General features: G+C 54.8%; 2 protein-coding genes and 1 long non-coding RNA gene across 8 annotated transcripts in view; 2 read left to right on the forward strand and 1 right to left on the reverse strand.

The window, feature by feature from the left end:
* Positions 1–6709, forward strand: part of P2ry6 (pyrimidinergic receptor P2Y6) — a 39624-nt gene extending 32915 nt beyond the window's left edge. For all 6 annotated transcript variants that reach the window (XM_087211925.1, XM_087211926.1, XM_087211924.1 and 3 more), the window contains one exon: positions 538–6709. In XM_087211925.1, the coding sequence (XP_087068051.1) occupies positions 538–1561 (1024 nt within the window). In that variant the 3' untranslated portion in view covers positions 1562–6709. The remainder of the gene's footprint in view (positions 1–537) is intronic.
* Positions 6710–6804: 95 nt separating this feature from the next.
* On the reverse strand, positions 6805–9210 carry LOC147828038 (uncharacterized). The gene is made up of 2 exons (XR_015451480.1): positions 8911–9210; positions 6805–7282 (listed from the first exon to the last, which is right to left on the reverse strand). It is a non-coding gene; the product is annotated as an uncharacterized LOC147828038 (long non-coding RNA).
* A 150-nt stretch (positions 9211–9360) lies between these two features.
* The window catches only part of Arhgef17 (Rho guanine nucleotide exchange factor 17), a 58236-nt gene continuing 48934 nt past the window's right edge, over positions 9361–18662 (forward strand). The window contains exon 1 of the mRNA XM_004863269.4: positions 9361–12884. Coding sequence (XP_004863326.1) covers positions 9717–12884 — 3168 coding nt within the window. The 5' untranslated portion in view covers positions 9361–9716. The remainder of the gene's footprint in view (positions 12885–18662) is intronic.

Consider the following 18662-nt stretch of genomic DNA (forward strand, 5'->3'; position numbering starts at 1 on the left):
CCAACCATGACCATAATTTCCATTTCCCATCCCCGCCTCCCAGGGAGCTCAGGAGAAGCTCTCCATAGCTTGTTGTAGTGCTTCTAATCGCATGACATCCCTGAGAGGTGGATGCCACATTCCCCCATTTCTCAGATGGGGAAATTGAAACTCAGAGAAAGTAGATCACTACCCCTGGGTCACATAACTAGTAAGCAGCAGAGATAAGATTCAAACCCAAGTCCATCTACTTTCACTAACACAGGAGACATCTGACCAGAGTTTTAAAGGATGAATAGAAGTTTACTAGGAATGCTGATAGAAAATGCATTCTATAGAACAAAAGCGAGTCAAATCTCTCCCAAAGTTGAGCTTTATTTATTCCAAGTTTCCTTGAAATTAGAGCTGTGTGAGGCCTCCATGGCACAGCAAGTATAAGAGATGACAAAATTGATGCCCCAGTTGTTCAGCTAGGGAGACGAGGGCCCAGAAAGGAGTAGGGCCTGCTTACAGTGGTCAATGAGCATGTCACTAACAGGCTGTGTATTGTTTCCCCAGCCTCCCTGGATGTAGGAAGCCCAGTTGGGCAGTCATGGAGTGGGACAATAACACAATCCAGGGCTTGAGCTTGCCACCCACTACCTGTGTCTACCATGAGGACTTCAAGCGTCTGCTGCTGCCCCCTGTGTACTCAGTGGTGCTGGTAGCCGGCCTGCCATTGAACGTCTGCGTCATTGTCCAAATCTACACGTCCCGCCGGGCCTTTACCCGCACAGCCGTGTATACATTAAACCTGGCCCTGGCTGACCTTCTGTATGCCTGCTCCCTGCCCCTGCTCATCTATAACTATGCCCAACGGGACCATTGGCCCTTTGGGGACCTCATGTGTCGCCTAGTGCGCTTCGTCTTCTACGCCAACCTGCACGGCAGCATCTTCTTCCTCACCTGCATCAGCTTCCAGCGCTACCTGGGTATCTGCCACCCCCTAGCCCTCTGGCACAAGCGTGGGGGCCGCAGGGCTGCCTGGCTCGTGTGTGGAGCTGTGTGGCTGCTGGTGACAGCACAGTGCCTGCCCACAGCCATCTTTGCTGCCACAGGTATCCAGCGGAACCGCACCGTCTGCTATGACCTCAGCCCGCCAGCCCTAGCCGCCCGCTACCTGCCCTATGGCATGGCCCTCACGGTCACTGGCTTCCTGCTGCCCTGTGCAGCCCTTCTGGCTTGCTACTGTCGCCTGGCTCGCCGCCTGTGCCGCCAGGATGGCCCTGCAGGGCCTGTGGCCCAGGAGCGGCGGGGAAAGGCGGCTCGCATGGCTGTGGTTGTGGCAGCCGTCTTTGCCATCAGCTTCCTGCCTTTCCACGTCACCAAGACAGCCTACCTGGCGGTGCGCTCTATGTCAGGTGTGCCCTGTCCCATGCTGGAAGCCTTTGCTGCTGCCTACAAAGTCACACGGCCCTTCGCTAGTGCCAACAGTGTGCTGGACCCCATCCTCTTCTACTTCACCCAGAGGAAGTTCCGCCGGCGGCCACACGAGATAATACAGAAACTCACAGCCAAGTGGCAGCGGCGGCGGGGTGGCTGAGGCCCCCAGAGAAGGACCTGGGGCCTGGATGCTGTCATGTTTGCCATTGTGGCCAGGGTGCCCCACCAACCCCAAACCATGCACAGAATTAAAATTCAGCTCAGCTGGGTATGCAGCTGAGGTCCCAAACCTCATCAACTATTTATTGAGCCCTTTCTCACAACCAGGGCCTGGGCCAGGGATTTAGCTCCGTGGTTCTGCCACCTGCCTCACAAGCACAAGGTCCTGAGTTGGATTTCTGGTACCAAAAATAAAAAAAGACCAGGGCCTATGGGCACAGAGACCAATAGGCCTGAGCCTGGGTCTCCAAAGCTCTCAGTCAGCCAGAAAGAGTAAAGAAAACCATGTTAAGCTGGGCATGGCAGCACAAGCCTGTAATTCCAGCACCCTAGGAGGCTGAGGCAGGAGGATAGCAAATTCAAGCCCAGCTTGGGCAACTCAGAGACTTATGAGGCCCTGACTTAAAACTTAAAATAGGAAAAAAGGGCTGGGGATGTAACTTAGTGTGAAGGCCCTAGTTCAATCCCCAGTACAGTCAGACAGACAGAAAAAAAGAAAGCTACTCACAGAAGTATAGTGTGACTTGTACTGTAAAAGAGGCTTTGTACTATACTATACTTTGTACTATAATACATGCTTTGGAATCACCAATGAAGGGCATGAGGGAAGGTAGGAAAGGGAAGTGAGAGCCTCTAGGAAGGGGCATTTGAGCTGGATTTTGAGGGATGAATATGGGCTCTCTGGTGGGAAGTTGTGGTATTCCATTTATTTAGTAAGCCTTTACTAAGACCTTGCGCTCAAGCCTGTGTGGCTCTGAGGGAGGCCCTAGAAAAACCAGTTCTAGCCGGGCCCTATTCAGGCTTCCAAGAGCTAGAGGTATAGACACTGACACAGTGACATCAGAGCTGAGACTGAGGTATTAGGGCCCATCGGGTGCCTATGACCTTGTCCAGGGAGTGCAGGAAAGACGTCTTGGGGGAGGAGCCATCTGAAGCAGACGTCAGAGGCAAGTGCAGGCTCAGCAGACAGAGGTGGGGAGCACTTTGGTGCAGCCTGGGACAGCCTTCTGCTGGGCTCTTCCCTGGGCAAACAGGAGAGGGCTGGGGAGGAGGTGTGCAGCTTTCTGTGTGTGAAAGCTGAGGAGACCAGAGCTGTCCCGCACCCAGCCCCCAGACAAGGTGCTGCAGGTTATGGAGCTCAGCAGAGGGAGGAATCTCAAACACCTAGCAGAAGCAGCAGCTCCTGGGGGATGGTATGGTGTATACCAAACCAGAGGGAGAAATAAGCCAAGCATGGCTGGGCAGCAATGAAGCCTGGGGGGCTAGGTGTGAAGAGGTGCCCAGAAAAGGAGCTGGGTAGGGCCAGAGCATTCATTGCTAGGAAGAGTCCAGACCCCACCTCTGCTGCATCTGCCTCTTCCAAGCTGGGTGGATTCTCGGAGCCTGGGGCACCTCCACCAGGCCCCCAAGAGGGGGAAAGAGCCTTCAACACTGCTTCACTTTAAAAGAAGCTGACAGCTTGAGGAGACACAGGGCCACCAGGAGGCTGTTCAGGAAGGTCCCATGACTGGAAGCCCAAAGTCTCAGGGCAGTGTCCTGGCTATGTTCCACCCTGCCCTTTCAGGTCCCTCATTCCAACCTGTGGGTATCCAGAAGGAGGCCTTGGCCAGCTCCCAGAGAGCCATCTCAAACTCAGATCTGAGCAGCGCCAAGCTGGGTAAAGACATCGTTACTAAAGGTCACAAAGGTCTCTTGAGCAAGCAGCAAAGAGGAATCACACCACCTCCGGGAGTCCTCTTCCCTGCTCTCCTCCAGGATGCCCCTGATCACCGCTCTGTGGCTGTTGTCCTCTCTGCTCTGGTTCCTTCCACCCAGCCAGCCCTGCCCCACTTCCCCTTACTTCTATAGCCCTCATTCCATCCTCTCTTCCAGGCCTGTTTTCCTCATGCTGGATGATCCGCCTGCCCTCGATGCTGGTACCCTACGCAGACCTGTAGTAAGCAAGAGAACTCACCAAGAGCCCTCCTTTCTAGAAGGCAGAGTGGGCAGAAGTGAGGGCAGAAGGACAGGGTGGAGGAGGGACTGTGAAAGGTATTAAGGACCTCTCTTCTAGCCCTTCTCAATCCTCACGGCTGCCTGCAATAGAAGCATCCAAAGAGGGGCTCTGGAGAGTTAAACTCCCTAACGTGTCAGGGGCATTTGCAGCTGGAGGAGAAAAAGAGAAAACCGGGCCCAATTCTCCTTGGGATCCACTCAGTGTCCTTGCTGGAGAGGCTGGTGGTGCGGACAGAAGGAACTTGAATTCTCTGGGTCACAGTGAGATAGATGTGTGGGGGCAATGGAAGACAAGCTGCTTCTGATTCCCTGCTGGATGCAAGCCCGTGCCAAGCAGGACAGACGTTACCCACCTTGCATCGCCTGTGCAGGGGCAGCAGGGGAAACCACAAGCAGAAGACAGAGGCCTCTGTCCACAGCCCAGCCAAGCCCTGTAGAGAGTCTCAGATGACTGACCCACCTGACTAAGAGCTGTGACTCTTTAGTTACTTTCTTGGAGTGGGAATTGTGGGTCACAGGTAAATTGCTTTCCCGGCTTCCCTCTGCAAGGCAGAGTTGAATAGAGGGTACAGACTCCAAAGCCAGGCTACCTGTGTGTTTATCCTGGCTTTACACTAGCTGTGTTACTCTGGAAAAGTTATTTAATAACCTCTTTGTTCCTCAGTCTCCCCAGCTGAACAATGGAAATAATGATCCCTGTCTTGTAAAAGTGGTTGTGAAGATTAAATTAATATGTGCAAAACAGTACCAGGAACAGTGTTTACAACACAGTAAGCAAGGTGTGAAAGTTACTATTGGTAATTATTTTGCCTTCTTGGAATACAAGTTGCCCCAGGACCTATGGAATAGGCATAGGGGGTATCTAAACAGGGGACTTTTCTTTTTTCCAGTACCTGGGATCGAACTCAGGACCTTGCACTTGCCAGGCAGGCTCAGTGCCACTCAGCTACATGCCAGGCCCTAAACAGGGGACTTTAAGCGGGGTGTTGTAACTGTTTCTTTTTCTCTCTTACCTGGGAGGCATAGGTCTTTAAAGAAAAAAGCTCATCACACTTCTTTTGAGAATAAGGACCAAAACCCACAATCCCCTTCTATTCCAATAGAAGGAAAAGCCATTTATTACATGCCAGTACCAAGGCCTCCAAGTGCTGTTTGGAGACTTCGAGTCCCTCTTTCTCTCTCCCTCCTTTTGTCCACTTCCTCCTCCCTACCCTCCTCACTTTAACCCAGAACATAGCAGTGATAAGTGGAGGTTGAGTCCTCACCCTGGGGATGCTCTGCTCCCTGGGGTGGGACACAGAGGGAACACAGACAGGAGTGAGAAGACAGTCTAGTGAGCTACCAGGGAATGATGTAGGTCCAGAGGAGTCCAAGGCAACTCTCCTGGATTTGGGATTGGGAAAGACTTCCTGGGGGATGGAGCAGGGCAAGTGGCCCCTGAAGGATGGATGTGATGAGGCTGAAGGAGAGAAGTTCCAGTGTAGGAGACATCACAGGCAAAGGCTGGGGGCTGTTGGAGGAAGTATAGAAGGGTCATAGCCTGAGCCTGACAGTGAACGGCTTGGGTGCCAGTCCACAGAAGTACCAAGGAGCCATGATAATGAGAGCAGGGGCCATTAACTGGGCTCTGTGGGTTTCAGGGACTGAGCAATGTGCTTTATACACATCTTTACAACTATCCCTTACAACACTTCCTACGATTAATAAGGTAGGAATTGATTTGCTAAAGTCACAAAGCCTTCCTCCAACCCATGTACTCAATCCCTCCACTTTACCTTTTCTCCCTTCCCTTCCTTGATCCTCCGTCCCAGTACCTACCTTCCCTGCCAAGTCCCAGTAACTGCGGCCTCCAAGAAGGCACAGCAGAGGCAGCTGGCTCCCAGCCACAATATTGGTTCTACCCTTTAGCTGGACACGTGGCCTCCTTGAATGAAAAGTTCACTTCCCAGTCTCTCTTGCAGCTAAGCACTCCAGGTCACTTCCTCCTGGCAATGGGGTATCAGCAAAATGCCCTAGGTACTTTAATATGGAGAGGGAGGAGTGTCTTTAAGATAGGCTGTGTCTTCCTGAACCCCAAAGCTTTCTTGTTTCTTACCAAGTGCAAGGAACAGCTGGGGCACTATCTTGAACCATTTGGGTAAGGGCCTTTTCTGTAGCTGGTAAAGCAAGAATCTGGAACCAGGGTGAGTCTCTAACCATTCTTGTTTTGGACTTCTGCACTGGAGAGAAATAAATGGCTTTTTGAAAAAGCTACTAGTTTTTCAGGCCTTTGCTAACCCACAGCCAAAACTAATCCCTTTAGTCAGGTTCTATCCTTAGCAGGTGGATGTAGGTGGAAGCCAGGCAGTGACCCAGACTGGGGTGGGAGTCAGGGTCTAGGTTGGGGGTGAAGCCTCACTCTGGTAGAGTTCAGAGCCAACAGACTGGAGATCTTCAGGAAGGCCGCTTAGAGAAGATGCAAAGCCTGGGGAGGAGTAAGGACCAATGTGGCCTGAGACTGAGGGGTGGACGGCATCCAGCCATCTCAGAGGAGAGGATGTAGAGGAGATGGGATGGGTAAAGAAGAAAGGAAGGTTGCAAGGAAGGCCAGGCTCAGGAAGTAACTTCCAAGATAAAGAACTCTGAGTGTTAGCTTCTGGCACTTGAGGATGGGGAAGCAGATGAGTGGGGTCAAGGACCAGGGAGCCAGACGATCAGCAAGCAGGTCTCATCTTGGAGAGATTTCCGCTCTAAGCAGAAAAAGCCCAGAGGCATAGGATCTGTCCTAGCAATGGTCGCAGCTGGCACCTTCCTCCCTCAGGCTTGTTAGCGAACATTCTCTGTGTGCTCTGAGCTGAGGCCAGACCCAGACTCTACCCTGGGAAAAAATCCAGGGGTTTTGCCTTTGAGGTGCAGACAAGGAAAGACTTCATTTAATAAACAATGATTGGTTGAGCACCTACTGTATGTATGCCAGGCGTCATGCTGGACAGTGGGTCCCTTTCCTCCAGGAGCTCAGTTTGATGGAGGAAATAGGCAATAATGAAATAAACACACATACCTGGATCATTACAGCTGGGAAGGAGTGCTAAGAATATAAAGAGAGCCATCCAGCAAGGAAAGTCTCACTAGGGGGATGGTGAGTTCATGGAATGGTTGGTGGCTGTCTTAGTTTTCTCACTGATGAGACAAAATACGCAACACCCAAGGTTAAAGAAGGAAAGGCTTATTTAGCTCACTGTAGAGGTTTCAGTCTAATTGGCTGGCCCCAAGGGAGGGTGGCATAGCAGGCATCACAGAGAAGAAATAGTTCATGGCATGCAGAAGGTAGCAAAGTAAAAGACAGCTCTTTCTATCCCTTATAGTTTATGCAGGCTCCTTAGGGCAGGTAGCACTCACACCCTTACTCCTAGCACCCTTGATCCTAGCACTGCACCATAAATCAATTCCAGTGTCACACACTCTAGATCCAGCCACCTCCATAAAAGCCTCACCTAAGACCGCATGAGGCTTTGGGGGGACATCTAGACACAAGTCATAACAGTGACCAAAAGACACTGGGGACCAGAGGTAGTGGTGCGACCTGACTTACTATAAAGGGGAGAGAAGGCTTCTTACCTTACAAGGGTGCACTTATTCAGAGTAGTGGACTGCAACAGATTCCGGGACTTTAAGCCTGTTTCCTTGCCTGTAATACAGCAATAAAACTACCAGCCCTCCCCCAGCTGCAGGGTGCTGAGGATGAAAAGGTTAGAACAAAAATGCCATCAAGTGTCAAAACTACTATGACAACTAGAAGCATGAGCAAAAACAAGTACTTCATATAAAACCAAACACAGACAATCCTAAAAACAGAAGAGATATTTGAGGCTAGCTTGATGGAGCCTCTTAATGTTGGACAATGACATTCTCTGTGCCTGAGCACTTATGTCCTTCTGGCCCAGAGTCACACATTGCACTCTGGAAACATCTGGAAACACCTAAATGCCCATTGACAAGACAATGAATTAATGGATTGCTATGCTCCCACATTGGAATATTTCATGCAGCCAGAATGAAGCATACTGTGCAACCATAGCTGTCAGGTGGGCTGGGTAAGGCACAGACTAGAAACTACAGTGTCTCCCTGAGGCTGGGCCACTGAGTGAGGGCTGGAGGGCCAGAGAAGGTTTGACCAGGCCTGAAAGGGGCTGGGCCAGGGCTGAGAAAGCACGGGGCAGCCCAGGCTGTTCCCAGGGAGGGTGAGCTCAGCCTCAAGGAGGGCAGGGGTAGGACGACGACTACGGGGAAGAGGCTACTGGGGGCTCAGAGGAGAAAGACCTTCTTTACCAGGCTGTGGGGCCAGGGAAGGCTGTGTGGAGGAGGATGGTGTTTGAAGACTCTAAAACCTGCCATTTTTTTCCTGACTTTAACAGTAAAGTTACTTTCCCATTAAGATTAAATAAAATAAATGAACTATTATTATTCATACATCAGAGGCATCTCTTAAATTTTCTTTCATTCAAATGTAAGCTTCAGCATTTAAACTAGGTCCCGAAGTGATGAAAAGGACATAACAGGCAGCTGAGGGAAGGGGAGGGGGTGACACCTCAGCACCCGGTACAATGTCAGATTCACCAGACTGGGGCAGAAGTGGGAGGGGACCTCTAGGGTAGATCAGTGTGAAGCTGGAGGAGCGTCCTAATCCTCCCCTGCAAGGAGGGTGGAGCCGTGTAGGTCGAGCACGGTTCGAGTGTAGGTCTGGCTGTGGGAAGTCGAGGGCTTTCCGTTCAAGCTCCTTTTGTGTGTGAGGCCAGAGAACGGACAGAACATTTTAACGACTAAAAGAAGTCTTCCTAAATCCCTCTCTGGTTGCTCAGTGTGAATCGGGTTTTTCCTGTCTAGCGGTCCCAGGGTTGTGAAGATTAGCCGGTAGAGGGCGCAAGAGCGGCGTACCCCAGAGCGCCAAAAAGGAGGAGGCGGGGTGCAAGGCGGAACACCGCCCGGACGGTGGGGGCTGGTGGGGGCGAGGTAGCTGGAAAAGTTGGGGAGGGGGTATGATCCCCCTGAGGGGCGGGGCATCTATAGAGAAGAGGGTGGGTTAGAAACGGTGAGAGCGGAACAGACCGCCGGGAGGAGGAATGGGTGGCCCGTTTGGGAGCCTGCGGGGCGGGACGTGGGCGTGGTGCAGCGGGATTCGCAGCGGAGGGCGGACCTAAGGGCGTGTCTTGGGAGTGGTGAAGGGGCGGGGCGGGGAGCGGCCTTCCCCGCCCCTTCACCGCTCCTCCGGGCTTGGGATCCTCCCCCTTTCCCGGCTGGGAGTGTTTCTGGGTGTACCTGAGCGTCGGTGTGTACGAGTTTGTGGGTTCAAGGTTGCCATGTTGGAGCCCCTAGCGCCGGAGGTGTTCCCGCGCGAAAGCGGCTGAGCCGCGGTGCGTGCGCCACGGTGGCTGTGTGTCTGCAGAGCTGACCACGTTCCGAACTTGCGTGTGTCTCAGCGAGTCCTGGGCGGCAGCTCATCCCGCCGCGCTCCCGCGGGACTTCCCTGGAGGGTCGCTTCTGTCGGCTAGTGTTCCAACATCTTGTTTCTCCTTCGGCTCCTCCCCGATTCCCTTCCCCCGCCGGGTTCCCAGACTCGCGCGCGCCCAGAGCCCACCCCCTCTTTTGGGCGCGAGGCTCCGCCCCCCGCCCCCTTTCCTGTGTCACAAAGTTTATTTGCAACAAAAGGGAGCTCGGAGCGAGCAGCCAACGGGGAGGGAGCAGGAGCCGGAGCGGGAGTGTGAGAGGGAGGCCGGCCGGCCGGTGGGAGGGCGGGCGCGGAGCTGAAGAACGGAGCTCTGGGATCCCTTCTCAGTCGGGCCGCGATGCCCTCGGCTGCCTGGGCCGAGGCGAGGGTCGCGCATGGTGGTCGGCACTGAAGCGAAGGGACCGCTCGGGATGGAGCTGCCGCCGCCTGTGGCCACAGAAACTTGATCCGCGGCGGATAAATCTGTCTCTTCGTCCTCCTCCCAAAGCCCCGCGCGCGGCGGGTGCAGGATCCAGGCCTCAGGACCACGGCCAGTGAGCGCCTTCGGAGCGGGGACGGGGGGGGGGGTTGGCCGCGGCTCCCCGAGGCCGGCCCCCCCGGAGTGAGTGCCGCCACCATGGCGGACGGGTCTCCCCGGCCCCCGCTTTATCGCAGCGTTTCGTTCAAACTGCTGGAGCGGTGGAGCGGCGGCCCCGGGCCGAAGGTGGAGGACGCGGACTCCCCGGGGTTGCGACGCCGCACCTCGTGCCGGCCCGCCGCGGCAGTCCTGGGCCAGCCCTCCCGGCGCGTGTCCAAGCTGGCGTCGGGGCCCCCGGCCGCCCCCGCGCAGCCGCGCCCGCTCCGCAGCCTCTCGCCCTCTGTGCGCCAGCTCTCCCGGCGCTTTGACGCGCCGCGTCCGGACTGCGACTCTGCGGGGACTAGGGACGGGGGCGTCTCCCCCGGGGCCGCGGAAGAAGCGGCCGAAGGCGCAGCGCGCGGGGCCTGGCCCAGCGTCACCGAGATGCGCAAGCTCTTCGGCGGCCCCGGCTCCAGGCGGCCCAGCGCAGAGTCTGAGGCCTCGGGGACGCCCACCCCCGACGGCGCCTCGTGGGAGCCCCGGCAGCCTCCAACGCCACCTCCTCGGACTTGCTTCCCCCTGGCGGGTCTGCGTGCGGCACCGCGGCCTCTGCCCGGGCCGGGGATGGAGGGAAGGCGGCGGCAGCAGCTACTGGAGCGAGCGCAGCGTCCAGCGGATGGTTTACATTCTTGGCATAGCTTCTCCCAACCGCAGGCCGGGGCCCGGGCCTCCTGCTCCTCCTCCTCCTCCTCCTCCGTGGTCTCCTCCTATCCTGTCAGCCGCAGCCGGGCTGCCAGCTCCAGCGAGGAGGAAGAGGAGGGCCCGCCGCTGCCACCAGGGTCGCAGAGTCCGGCCTACCACGGCGGCCGCTCCTCGGGCAGTGAGGAGGACCAAGACGGTGAGGGCAGTCACCACTGGAGGAGGCCGGGGTTCAGCCCTGGAAACGCCCTATTGGATCAGGACTACGGGCCCGACAGTGATGGGTTAAATTTGGGCAGCATGGACTCAGCAGGGGTAGTCAGGAGCCCTGAACCTCCAGCCTCTCCAAGAAGAGTCCATAGCGAAGAGGGACCTCCGGAGTGGGGTAGTGGCTTGCAGCCCTGTGTCTCAGGCCCCCAGGAAGGCATGCGGCCTATGTCCGACATTGTGGGAGGAGCTTTCCGCCTAGCCAAGGTGAGCTTTCCTGCATACCTAGCCAGCCCTGGAGGCTCTCGCGGTAGCAGCCGCTATTCCAGCACTGAGACCCTCAAAGATGACGACCTGTGGCCTAGCCGGGGTTCTGGGAGCTGGGGGTTGTACCGCTCCCCTAGCTTTGGAGCTGGGGAAGGTCTATTGCGGCCCCAGCCACGAAGCCGAACCAAGGGACCAGTGAGCATCACCAGGGCCTTAAGGGATGGAGAATTGGAGCTGGACAAGAGTAGGCAGCGAAAGTCTCTGTCAAATCCAGATATCGCCTCAGAAACCTTGACGCTTCTCAGTTTTCTGCGTTCAGACCTTTCTGACCTGAGAGTCCGAAAGCCCAGTGTGGGACCTGGAAGCAGCCCCGTAGATGGCAGGGACTCAACGTCAGCAGGTGGCCTAGTGGAGCAAATTGAGCCCGTGCCCTCCCAAGCCCCAGCATCACCTGGCACCCGCCCTACGCTCAAGGACTTGACAGCCACCCTGAGGAGGGCAAAGTCGTTTACCTGCTCTGAGAAGCCGGTGGCCCGTCGTCTACCCCGAACCAGTCCTCTGAAACCCAGCTCCTCTGAGCTTCTGCTGGCAGGCCTTGGTGTTGAGGAGGATCCACCACCACTTGTGGTCCAGGATCAATATGTACAGGAGGCTCGTCAAGTTTTTGAGAAGATCCAGCGCATGGGTGCCCAGCAGGATGATGGAAGTGATGTCCCCCCTAGAAGCCCTGACTGGGCAGAGGACATGACACGAGGGCAGCGGTCCCAGGAGGAGCTCTCAGGCCCCGAGTCCAGTCTGGCAGATGAGGGCATTGGGGCAGACCCTGAGCCTCCTGGTGTGGCCTTTTCCAGCCTGGGCACAGCAGGGGTGTGGCGACCTCTTTCTTCATCAGCCCAGATGAACCGCCATGCCTCTGGGGCCGAGGACAGTCTGGGTGGGTGGGCCCTCATGTCCCCTGAGACCCCTACCACACCAGGTGCTCTCCGGAGGAGACGAAAAGTCCCACCTTCAGGCCCAGGTGGGGCTGAATTGAGCAATGGGGAGGCAAGTGAGGCTTACAGGTCCCTGAGTGACCCGATTCCACAGCGTCACTGGGCTGCCACCTCTGAGGAGCCCTCTGGGTTCTCTGTGGACAGCAACCTCTTGGGCTCACTGAGTGCCAAAGCAGGGCTTCCAGTGACCCCAGCTGTGGATGAGGGCTTGACCAGTGGCCACAGTGACTGGTCTGTGGGCAGTGAAGAGAGCAAGGGATATCAGGAGGTCATTCAGACCATTGTTCAGGGGCCTGGTACTTTGGGGTGTATAGGGGAAGACAGAGTTGCTGGCAAAGCCCCCAAGAAGAAATCTCTGAGTGATCCCAGTCGTCGTGGGGAGCTGGCTGGACCTGGATTTGAGGGTCCTGGAGGGGAGCCCATCAGAGAAGTCGAACCCGTGCTGCCTCCATCTAGCAGTGAGCCTATACTTTCGGAGCAGCGGGCAGAGCCAGAGGACCCTGGTCCTGCCAGGAGCCGGGCACAATCTGAGAGAGCTCTACCTGAGGCCCTGCCTGAGTCCACTGCCCACCATGCCTTCCACCTTGACCCCAAGCTGGCTGACATTCTGTCTCCTCGGCTCATCCGACGAGGTTCCAAGAAGCGTCCACCCCGGAGCAGTCACCAGGAGCTCCGAAAAGAAGAGAGAGATCAAGACCAGAATGGTGGCCTGTCTCAGGTCCGGCCTTCCTCCAAACATGTTCGCCATGCCAGTGTGCCTGCCATCTTCATGCCTATTGTGGTACCTGAGCCCCAGACCTCTGTGGACCCTATTGTGGCTGTGCCGGAGCCTGTGGGCCTCCCTGCCCAAGTCCATCCCACATTGCAGGCACCATCACTTGAGGATGTCACCAAACAGTACATGCTGACTCTCCACTCCAGTGAGGTCCCTGCCCCAGTGTCTGTGGACCTGCCCTGCTTGACTCCTGTTGCACCACCTTCTGCTGAGGCCAGGCTCCCTGAAGCCACCCGGGCTCCAGATGAGCCTGCCTCTGCCAGCAAGTGTTGCCGAAAGCCACAGGTGGTGAGTCCTTTTAGGGGGGAGACCTTCAGTTGGGGCTGAAGGGAGGGCACCAGCACTGACTTGGGCAGTAACTTTTACAGGTACTCACTGGCCAGGTGCCCAGGTCCAGGGGTGTTTATCTGGTCCCTAAGTGTCCAGGCAGTTCTTAGTTAGTGTGTTAAAGACCCAAGTCTCTGTCACACTCAGGCCCTGAAGAGGCTTCAGGCTTCTGCTGGTGCTAAAATCAAAGTTTCTTGTCTGCTCTGAGGTGTTCTGGTAATGATTACAAAGGTTCTTAGTGAATTTTTTGAGTGTTTTCAGAAACTGTCTTTGTGAGATTCCTGTGTGGATTCTTTGTTGTGAATACATGGAGGTGTGAGTATGGTGGTGCCCAGCACAACCTTAGTCTTTTCTCTAAGCCTGGCTGCCCAATTGTTGGCCCAGACCCCTTGTAGGATGTTTAGGCACAGGGGCCACCATTGGCATGTGTTTGCCTTTCCTCAAGTGGTTTCCTGTGTCAGGTCAGAATGTCAGTGTGCTCCGGGCTGGGAGAGTTGGGGAGATCAGAGGCCTTACTTTATGGGGGGTGGGGGGCAGAGTTCTAACCCCAGCCCCATCCAGGTTGTGACATTGGCTTTTCTTGTGATTTAGACCCCACTGCACCCGCCTTTGTAAGATTGGGTTGGGAGGGATGTGGACAAGATGGTGCCTATGTTTTCATCCAGCTGCTCCTGCGCAGATGTGGGGCAAGTCTGTTCATTTCAGTTGGGGCACTCTGGGAGTCTGAGTTCTGACAGCCTGCTGCTTCAATTAGAGGAGCTTCTAGAGGGGGACTGCTAGGGAAGTGGGGAGGCAGGAGGGCTTCTGCTGAGGCAGAGCAGCAAGGGCCCTTCTGAGAGGTTGGGAGAGGTTCCAGCCACCGCAGTCAGGAGTCTTCTGGCTTCAGTGGTTCAGGACGGGGGGGGGGGGGTGTTGGGGGGGGGGCTGGTCCCCCATCCTGCCTGCTTCCATCTTCTCCCCACCATACCCCTTTCCAGGTGACTCAGAGATGTCCCCATATACACCAGACCCCTAGCTCTGGGTTCTCACTTTCCCTGAAGCCCTCACTTTTGTCTTCTGGCTTTACTTGTGCTTGGGTTTTGGATGGTGGGTTCAGACTGATTCTAGATGGCCTGTGCCCTGGCATCTGGGTTGGAAACCAGATTTAAGGCTCTTGCATTCTGGGCTGAGTTCAGAGATTAGCTGGGGTTATTCTAACTGCAGCTCTCCTCCCACTGTGTCCCTGACTGTGAGAAGGTTGGAAACCCTAAACCCTGGACTGATTTGGTCACTCCCATTCCCAGCACTCCTCTCACGGTCCCTCTGAACTCCCTTTCCCTTTGTTTCACTGTCTTCAGCTCTATCTTGCCCTGGTCCTGCCTCTGCTGCTCTTCATGGAGTCTGAAGCCAGAGTCAGCAGACTGGGAGTGGGGCGTAAGGGAATTTAGGGCATGTTCATCCTTCTGAGATCCTGTTAGAGAAGCTTATGTGGTCATATACTAGTGCCAGTCTGTCTTTGGAAGATGGCAGGGGAGCATGGGCAGCTCCTGCCAAGAGTTCCCTCCCCAGCTTCCTGCCCCATGTTTGATCTCCTCTGGGACCCCTGAGCTCAGCTGAAGGAGAGGGCAGGGGTGAACCAGGAGACTTAGGGAGCTTGGGTGTATGGGAGTACCCCTAGGAGGAGGGATTGAGCCCACAGAGGAGGTGAGGGTTTTTGTGGAACTGGCTCCTGCCCTACTTTCCATCACATTTCTCCCTCTGCTCTCCCCCACCTTGGGGGCTGAGTTGGGACAGACCTGCCATAATACAGTCTTTTCCCTGCCGTGGATAGAGGCTTTCCCTGGCCTCTAAGCCTTTGCCTGCTCCAATCCTCCCACTTTTCCAGTCCTGGTTTGAGGTCCCCTCTTACCTCTTAGGGGAGAGAACTAGTGAGTCTATAATTAGAAGACCAGGGTTGGAGCTCAGCTGCAGATCCCTGTAAGGCCTAGGATCTGTCATATCCCCCCTCTTTGCTTCATTTCCCCTTCTGTAAAATGGGGGCAATGTTCTTGCCTGGCAGGCTCTTGTAGGTGAGTGGGAGGTATGATCATTCTGTCCCTGGGGGCAGGAGAGAGTTAAAACCAGGTGCCACTGCCCTAGCTGCTTCTCAGTGACCACACTTGGCCCTTCCATTGGCACAGACCTCTGTGTAACCGGGTGGACTGACCTAGGCTGAATCTCAGAAGACATTCACCATCCCCTGGTTCCCCAACCCCTCGTAAAGTCTGAAAGTTCTCCCATCTGCTAGCCTGACTCCCTCCTGCTGTCCTCTTCCTTCTGGCTCCAGAAGATGGGGAGTAGCTGTCCACCCCCTCCTGCTGGCCTCCCTTGAGGAGACAATGTTCCCTTGTCTGGGGCCTGGGGCTCCAGTCACGCTCCTTGTGCTGTGGGTGGAGATGGTGTAGTGTGGGCTCCAGAATGAGAAGAAACAAGAAGAGCTGCCACACTTTGCTTATGGGGCAGAAACCAGTGTAACCCAGTCAGGGGCTACAGGAGAACCTGAGGGCAGAGGAAACCCTAGACTCCCACTCAGGCTGTGGGGAATCTCTCCCAGCCCGGAGCCTCTGTGCAGTGTGGTCCTATTTCTGGAGACATGAATACCAGCCTTGACTCAGCCTTTGACTCACTCGAGACCTGGCAGAGTCATCTTTGGGCCTCAGCTTTCCTATCTGTACAGTGGGAAGATAGACTACTTAGTCTCTCAGGCTCTGGAGGAAGGGCTCAGCCTGCAGGATGGTCTAGGGAAAGGGGAGAAGTCAGAGATGTGACTGGAGGGAAGAGAAACACAGCTCTGCAGTGGCTGTAAAGACTGAGGACTGCAGTGAATGAGAGCAGCTTTTGGGGCACCTAGTCTATGAACTAACTGCAGATTTTCAGTCTTGCCCTCCCTGCCTGCCCTTCTCACCCTCCTGGTTTCCTCTACTTAGGTCCTGAGACGCCTGGCTGTAACTCTTCATGGCAGACTTCCACCACCCTGGCCTTAGAGCAGAGTTCTGTAGTCCACTTTTGCCCTCAGGTACTTAATACCCAGTTGACACATAACATGTGTGGCTCAGAAACAGCAAGTGACTTGTCACTCAGAGTCGTAGATGGATGAACTCATGGAACTTCAGCATACTGGAATAGTGGTAACCATGGCTGACATTTATTTAGTGCCTACTATATGCCAGACATGGTTTTATCTTCGAATGTGAAAGCTTGGGTACCTTATGATGTGGAATTAGGCTTGCAGACTATTGGAGTCACTGTGAATTCTAGCATATCATTGTCTTATAGGGAAGGGATCCAAGAGGTCCCTATTCCTCAGTGGAATCAGTCTGCCATCTGAGAAGAGGCATGAGTCAGGGGAATTTGGGGGCATCCCTACACATCCCCAACGTCCTCAACATTATCATTATGGTTATTTAATTCACCAGGGCCTGGGGTTGACGTAGGAAGAACTTTGAGACCCAGAAAGGGAGAAGGCTGGGCCTAAGGTCACACAGCACAGCTTGGCAGAGCCAAGCCTGAGCACCAAAACCATGGCTTTATTCCTTCCTCTCCCCCGCCAGCAGACATGCCACCCACGCCATGCCTGGCTTGCCCAGCCAACTCCCTGCCTTCCAAGGATCTCCCCAGGTGTAGCTCTTCCTATCACCTTTGTTTCTTTTTACTCCTTTGGCAGGGACCTTTGAGGGAGGAGGTGTCTCTCCTTCCCTTCCTTGGCTCTTGGCTGTGATTTTTCCATGGAAACTGGTTGGGGGGGCGGGGGCGCTGAGGCAAATAGGACAATTAGAATCCTGAGCAGTACCAAATATCTATAATTAAGTATCTTGTCACCCAGCAGGAGGATGAAATGGGGGAGGTAGGCAGCAAGGCTGTTCCTTTCCTTTATTTATTCCCTGCCTCCCTCCTTCCCAAGGCCCCTGGGATGTTGGGAGGAGTGCTATCCAGGAATGAGTCCATCTAGCAGCAAAAGGTTGGGGGATGGACCAGAGTTGAGTGTGATATTTTCCAGCCCCACGTTTCCGGGACCAGCTGGGTTCGGGAGGCTGTTGCTAATCCCATCCCTAGTCCCCTGCTCCTCAATGTAGGGACTTATCCCTCCTGCTTTCCTCCCTCCCATCTGTGATCTCTCTGGCTGCACAGCATTGGGCTGGAGACACCCCCAGGCCACCTGGGACCTGAGCTCAGAGAGTTTAAGAATCTAGAAGCAGTCTGGTGGGGCTTAGGATGGTAGCCTAGGGGCTGGCAGAGGAGGCTCCCTGGACCAGGCTCTTCCTGAGCTTGGCTTTGAAATCTACAAGAGGGGTTCTAGGAGGGAGGCATAGTCTAGGAGTGGGAAAGAACAGGGCAGGTTGTGTGTGGTATGTTTGTTTCAGAGACTTGGGTGGCCTTAGATAGGGAAATGTGAAATGCATTCATCTATTGAACAAATACTTAGCACCTGTATAGGTCAGATATTCTTCTATGCCTGGGAATGCAGCAACTTACAAAATAGAGGTGGCTCTCATGGAGCTTCCAAACTAGTGAGGTCATCTGCTTGGAAATTGAGAGGCTATGTGTCAGGGAGCTAGAAAAGGATGGGGAGAAAAATAAAGGATAAAAGAGCTGAGAGTGACAGAATAGGGTACTGGAATTTGGATCAAGGAATCTGGAAAGGCCTGTCTGAGGAGGTATCTACCTAAGCAGAGGCCTAGAGAAGTGAGGAAGCAAGTCAGGTAACTGGGAGAGAAGCATTGTGAACAGAGAGGACAGCGAGTGCAAAGGCCCTGCCTGAGCTGTTTGGGGAACAAACTTAAGGGTAGTGCAAGGAGCTGAGCAGTGGGCGATCAGAGGTCAGAAAGATAAGGGAGGGTAGAGGTGGACCAGAGGGTGGAGGGAGCTCCAGGGCCAGTGGAGGACTTTGCATCTACTCAAAGGGAGAGAAGCAGGCACTTTTGGAGAGTTCTGAGTCGAACAGTGATCTGAGCTGGGCTGCTGTGTGAGGGTGGACTGTAAGGCTTAGAGTGGAATCCTCAAGGCCAGTCAGGAGGTCACTGAAGTAATCTGGCCAGGAGATGATGGTGGCATGGGCCAGGGCACAGGTGGTGGGATGCTGGGTTACTTGTTTTTGTTTTTTGTTTGTTTGTTTGTTTTACTTGTTTTTGTTTTTGTTTGCTGTACTAGGGATTGAACCTAGAGCCTTTGCACTGAGCTATACCCAGCCCTTTTTATTATTTTTATTTTGAGACAAGATCTTGCTAAGTCACTAAGTTGTCCAGGCTGAGGTCAAACTTGCAATCCTCCTGCCTCAGCCTTGCAGAGTGCTGGGATTACAGGTATGCAGCACCATTCTTGGCCAAGGGTAATGGGTTTCTACTATAGCCCAGAGTGCTGTGAAGGGCCCAGACTCTTAATACTCCAGGTAAACACAGAGCTACTGGCACTCCCATGGCTAGGTAGTGTGTGAGGAGTCACTTAGGAGAGGAAGGGAGAATGACAAAGCTCCTCAAGTTGACTGGGGCAGTGGGCTGCACTGGCCACCCCCGGCAGAGGTTTGTCCATTGAACTGGGCTCACGTATGAGCTCTGGCCTGAGGTGTCCTCATTCCCAGGCCATGGCCCCACAGAGTTCCCCCTGAGCAAAGTTGGCAGAGATGGTGGTAGCAGGGCGGGGGATAGGGGAGCCCACGTTTCCCAGAAAGACTCACAGCCCTGGCGCACTTATTGGGAAATGTGCCCAGGCAGCCTGGCGCCTTGT

Source organism: Heterocephalus glaber, unplaced genomic scaffold, assembly GCF_053883595.1.
Source record: "Heterocephalus glaber isolate CG9 unplaced genomic scaffold, H.glaber_assembly_v1.0 deba00001428, whole genome shotgun sequence".
Lineage (NCBI taxonomy): Eukaryota > Metazoa > Chordata > Mammalia > Rodentia > Bathyergidae > Heterocephalus > Heterocephalus glaber.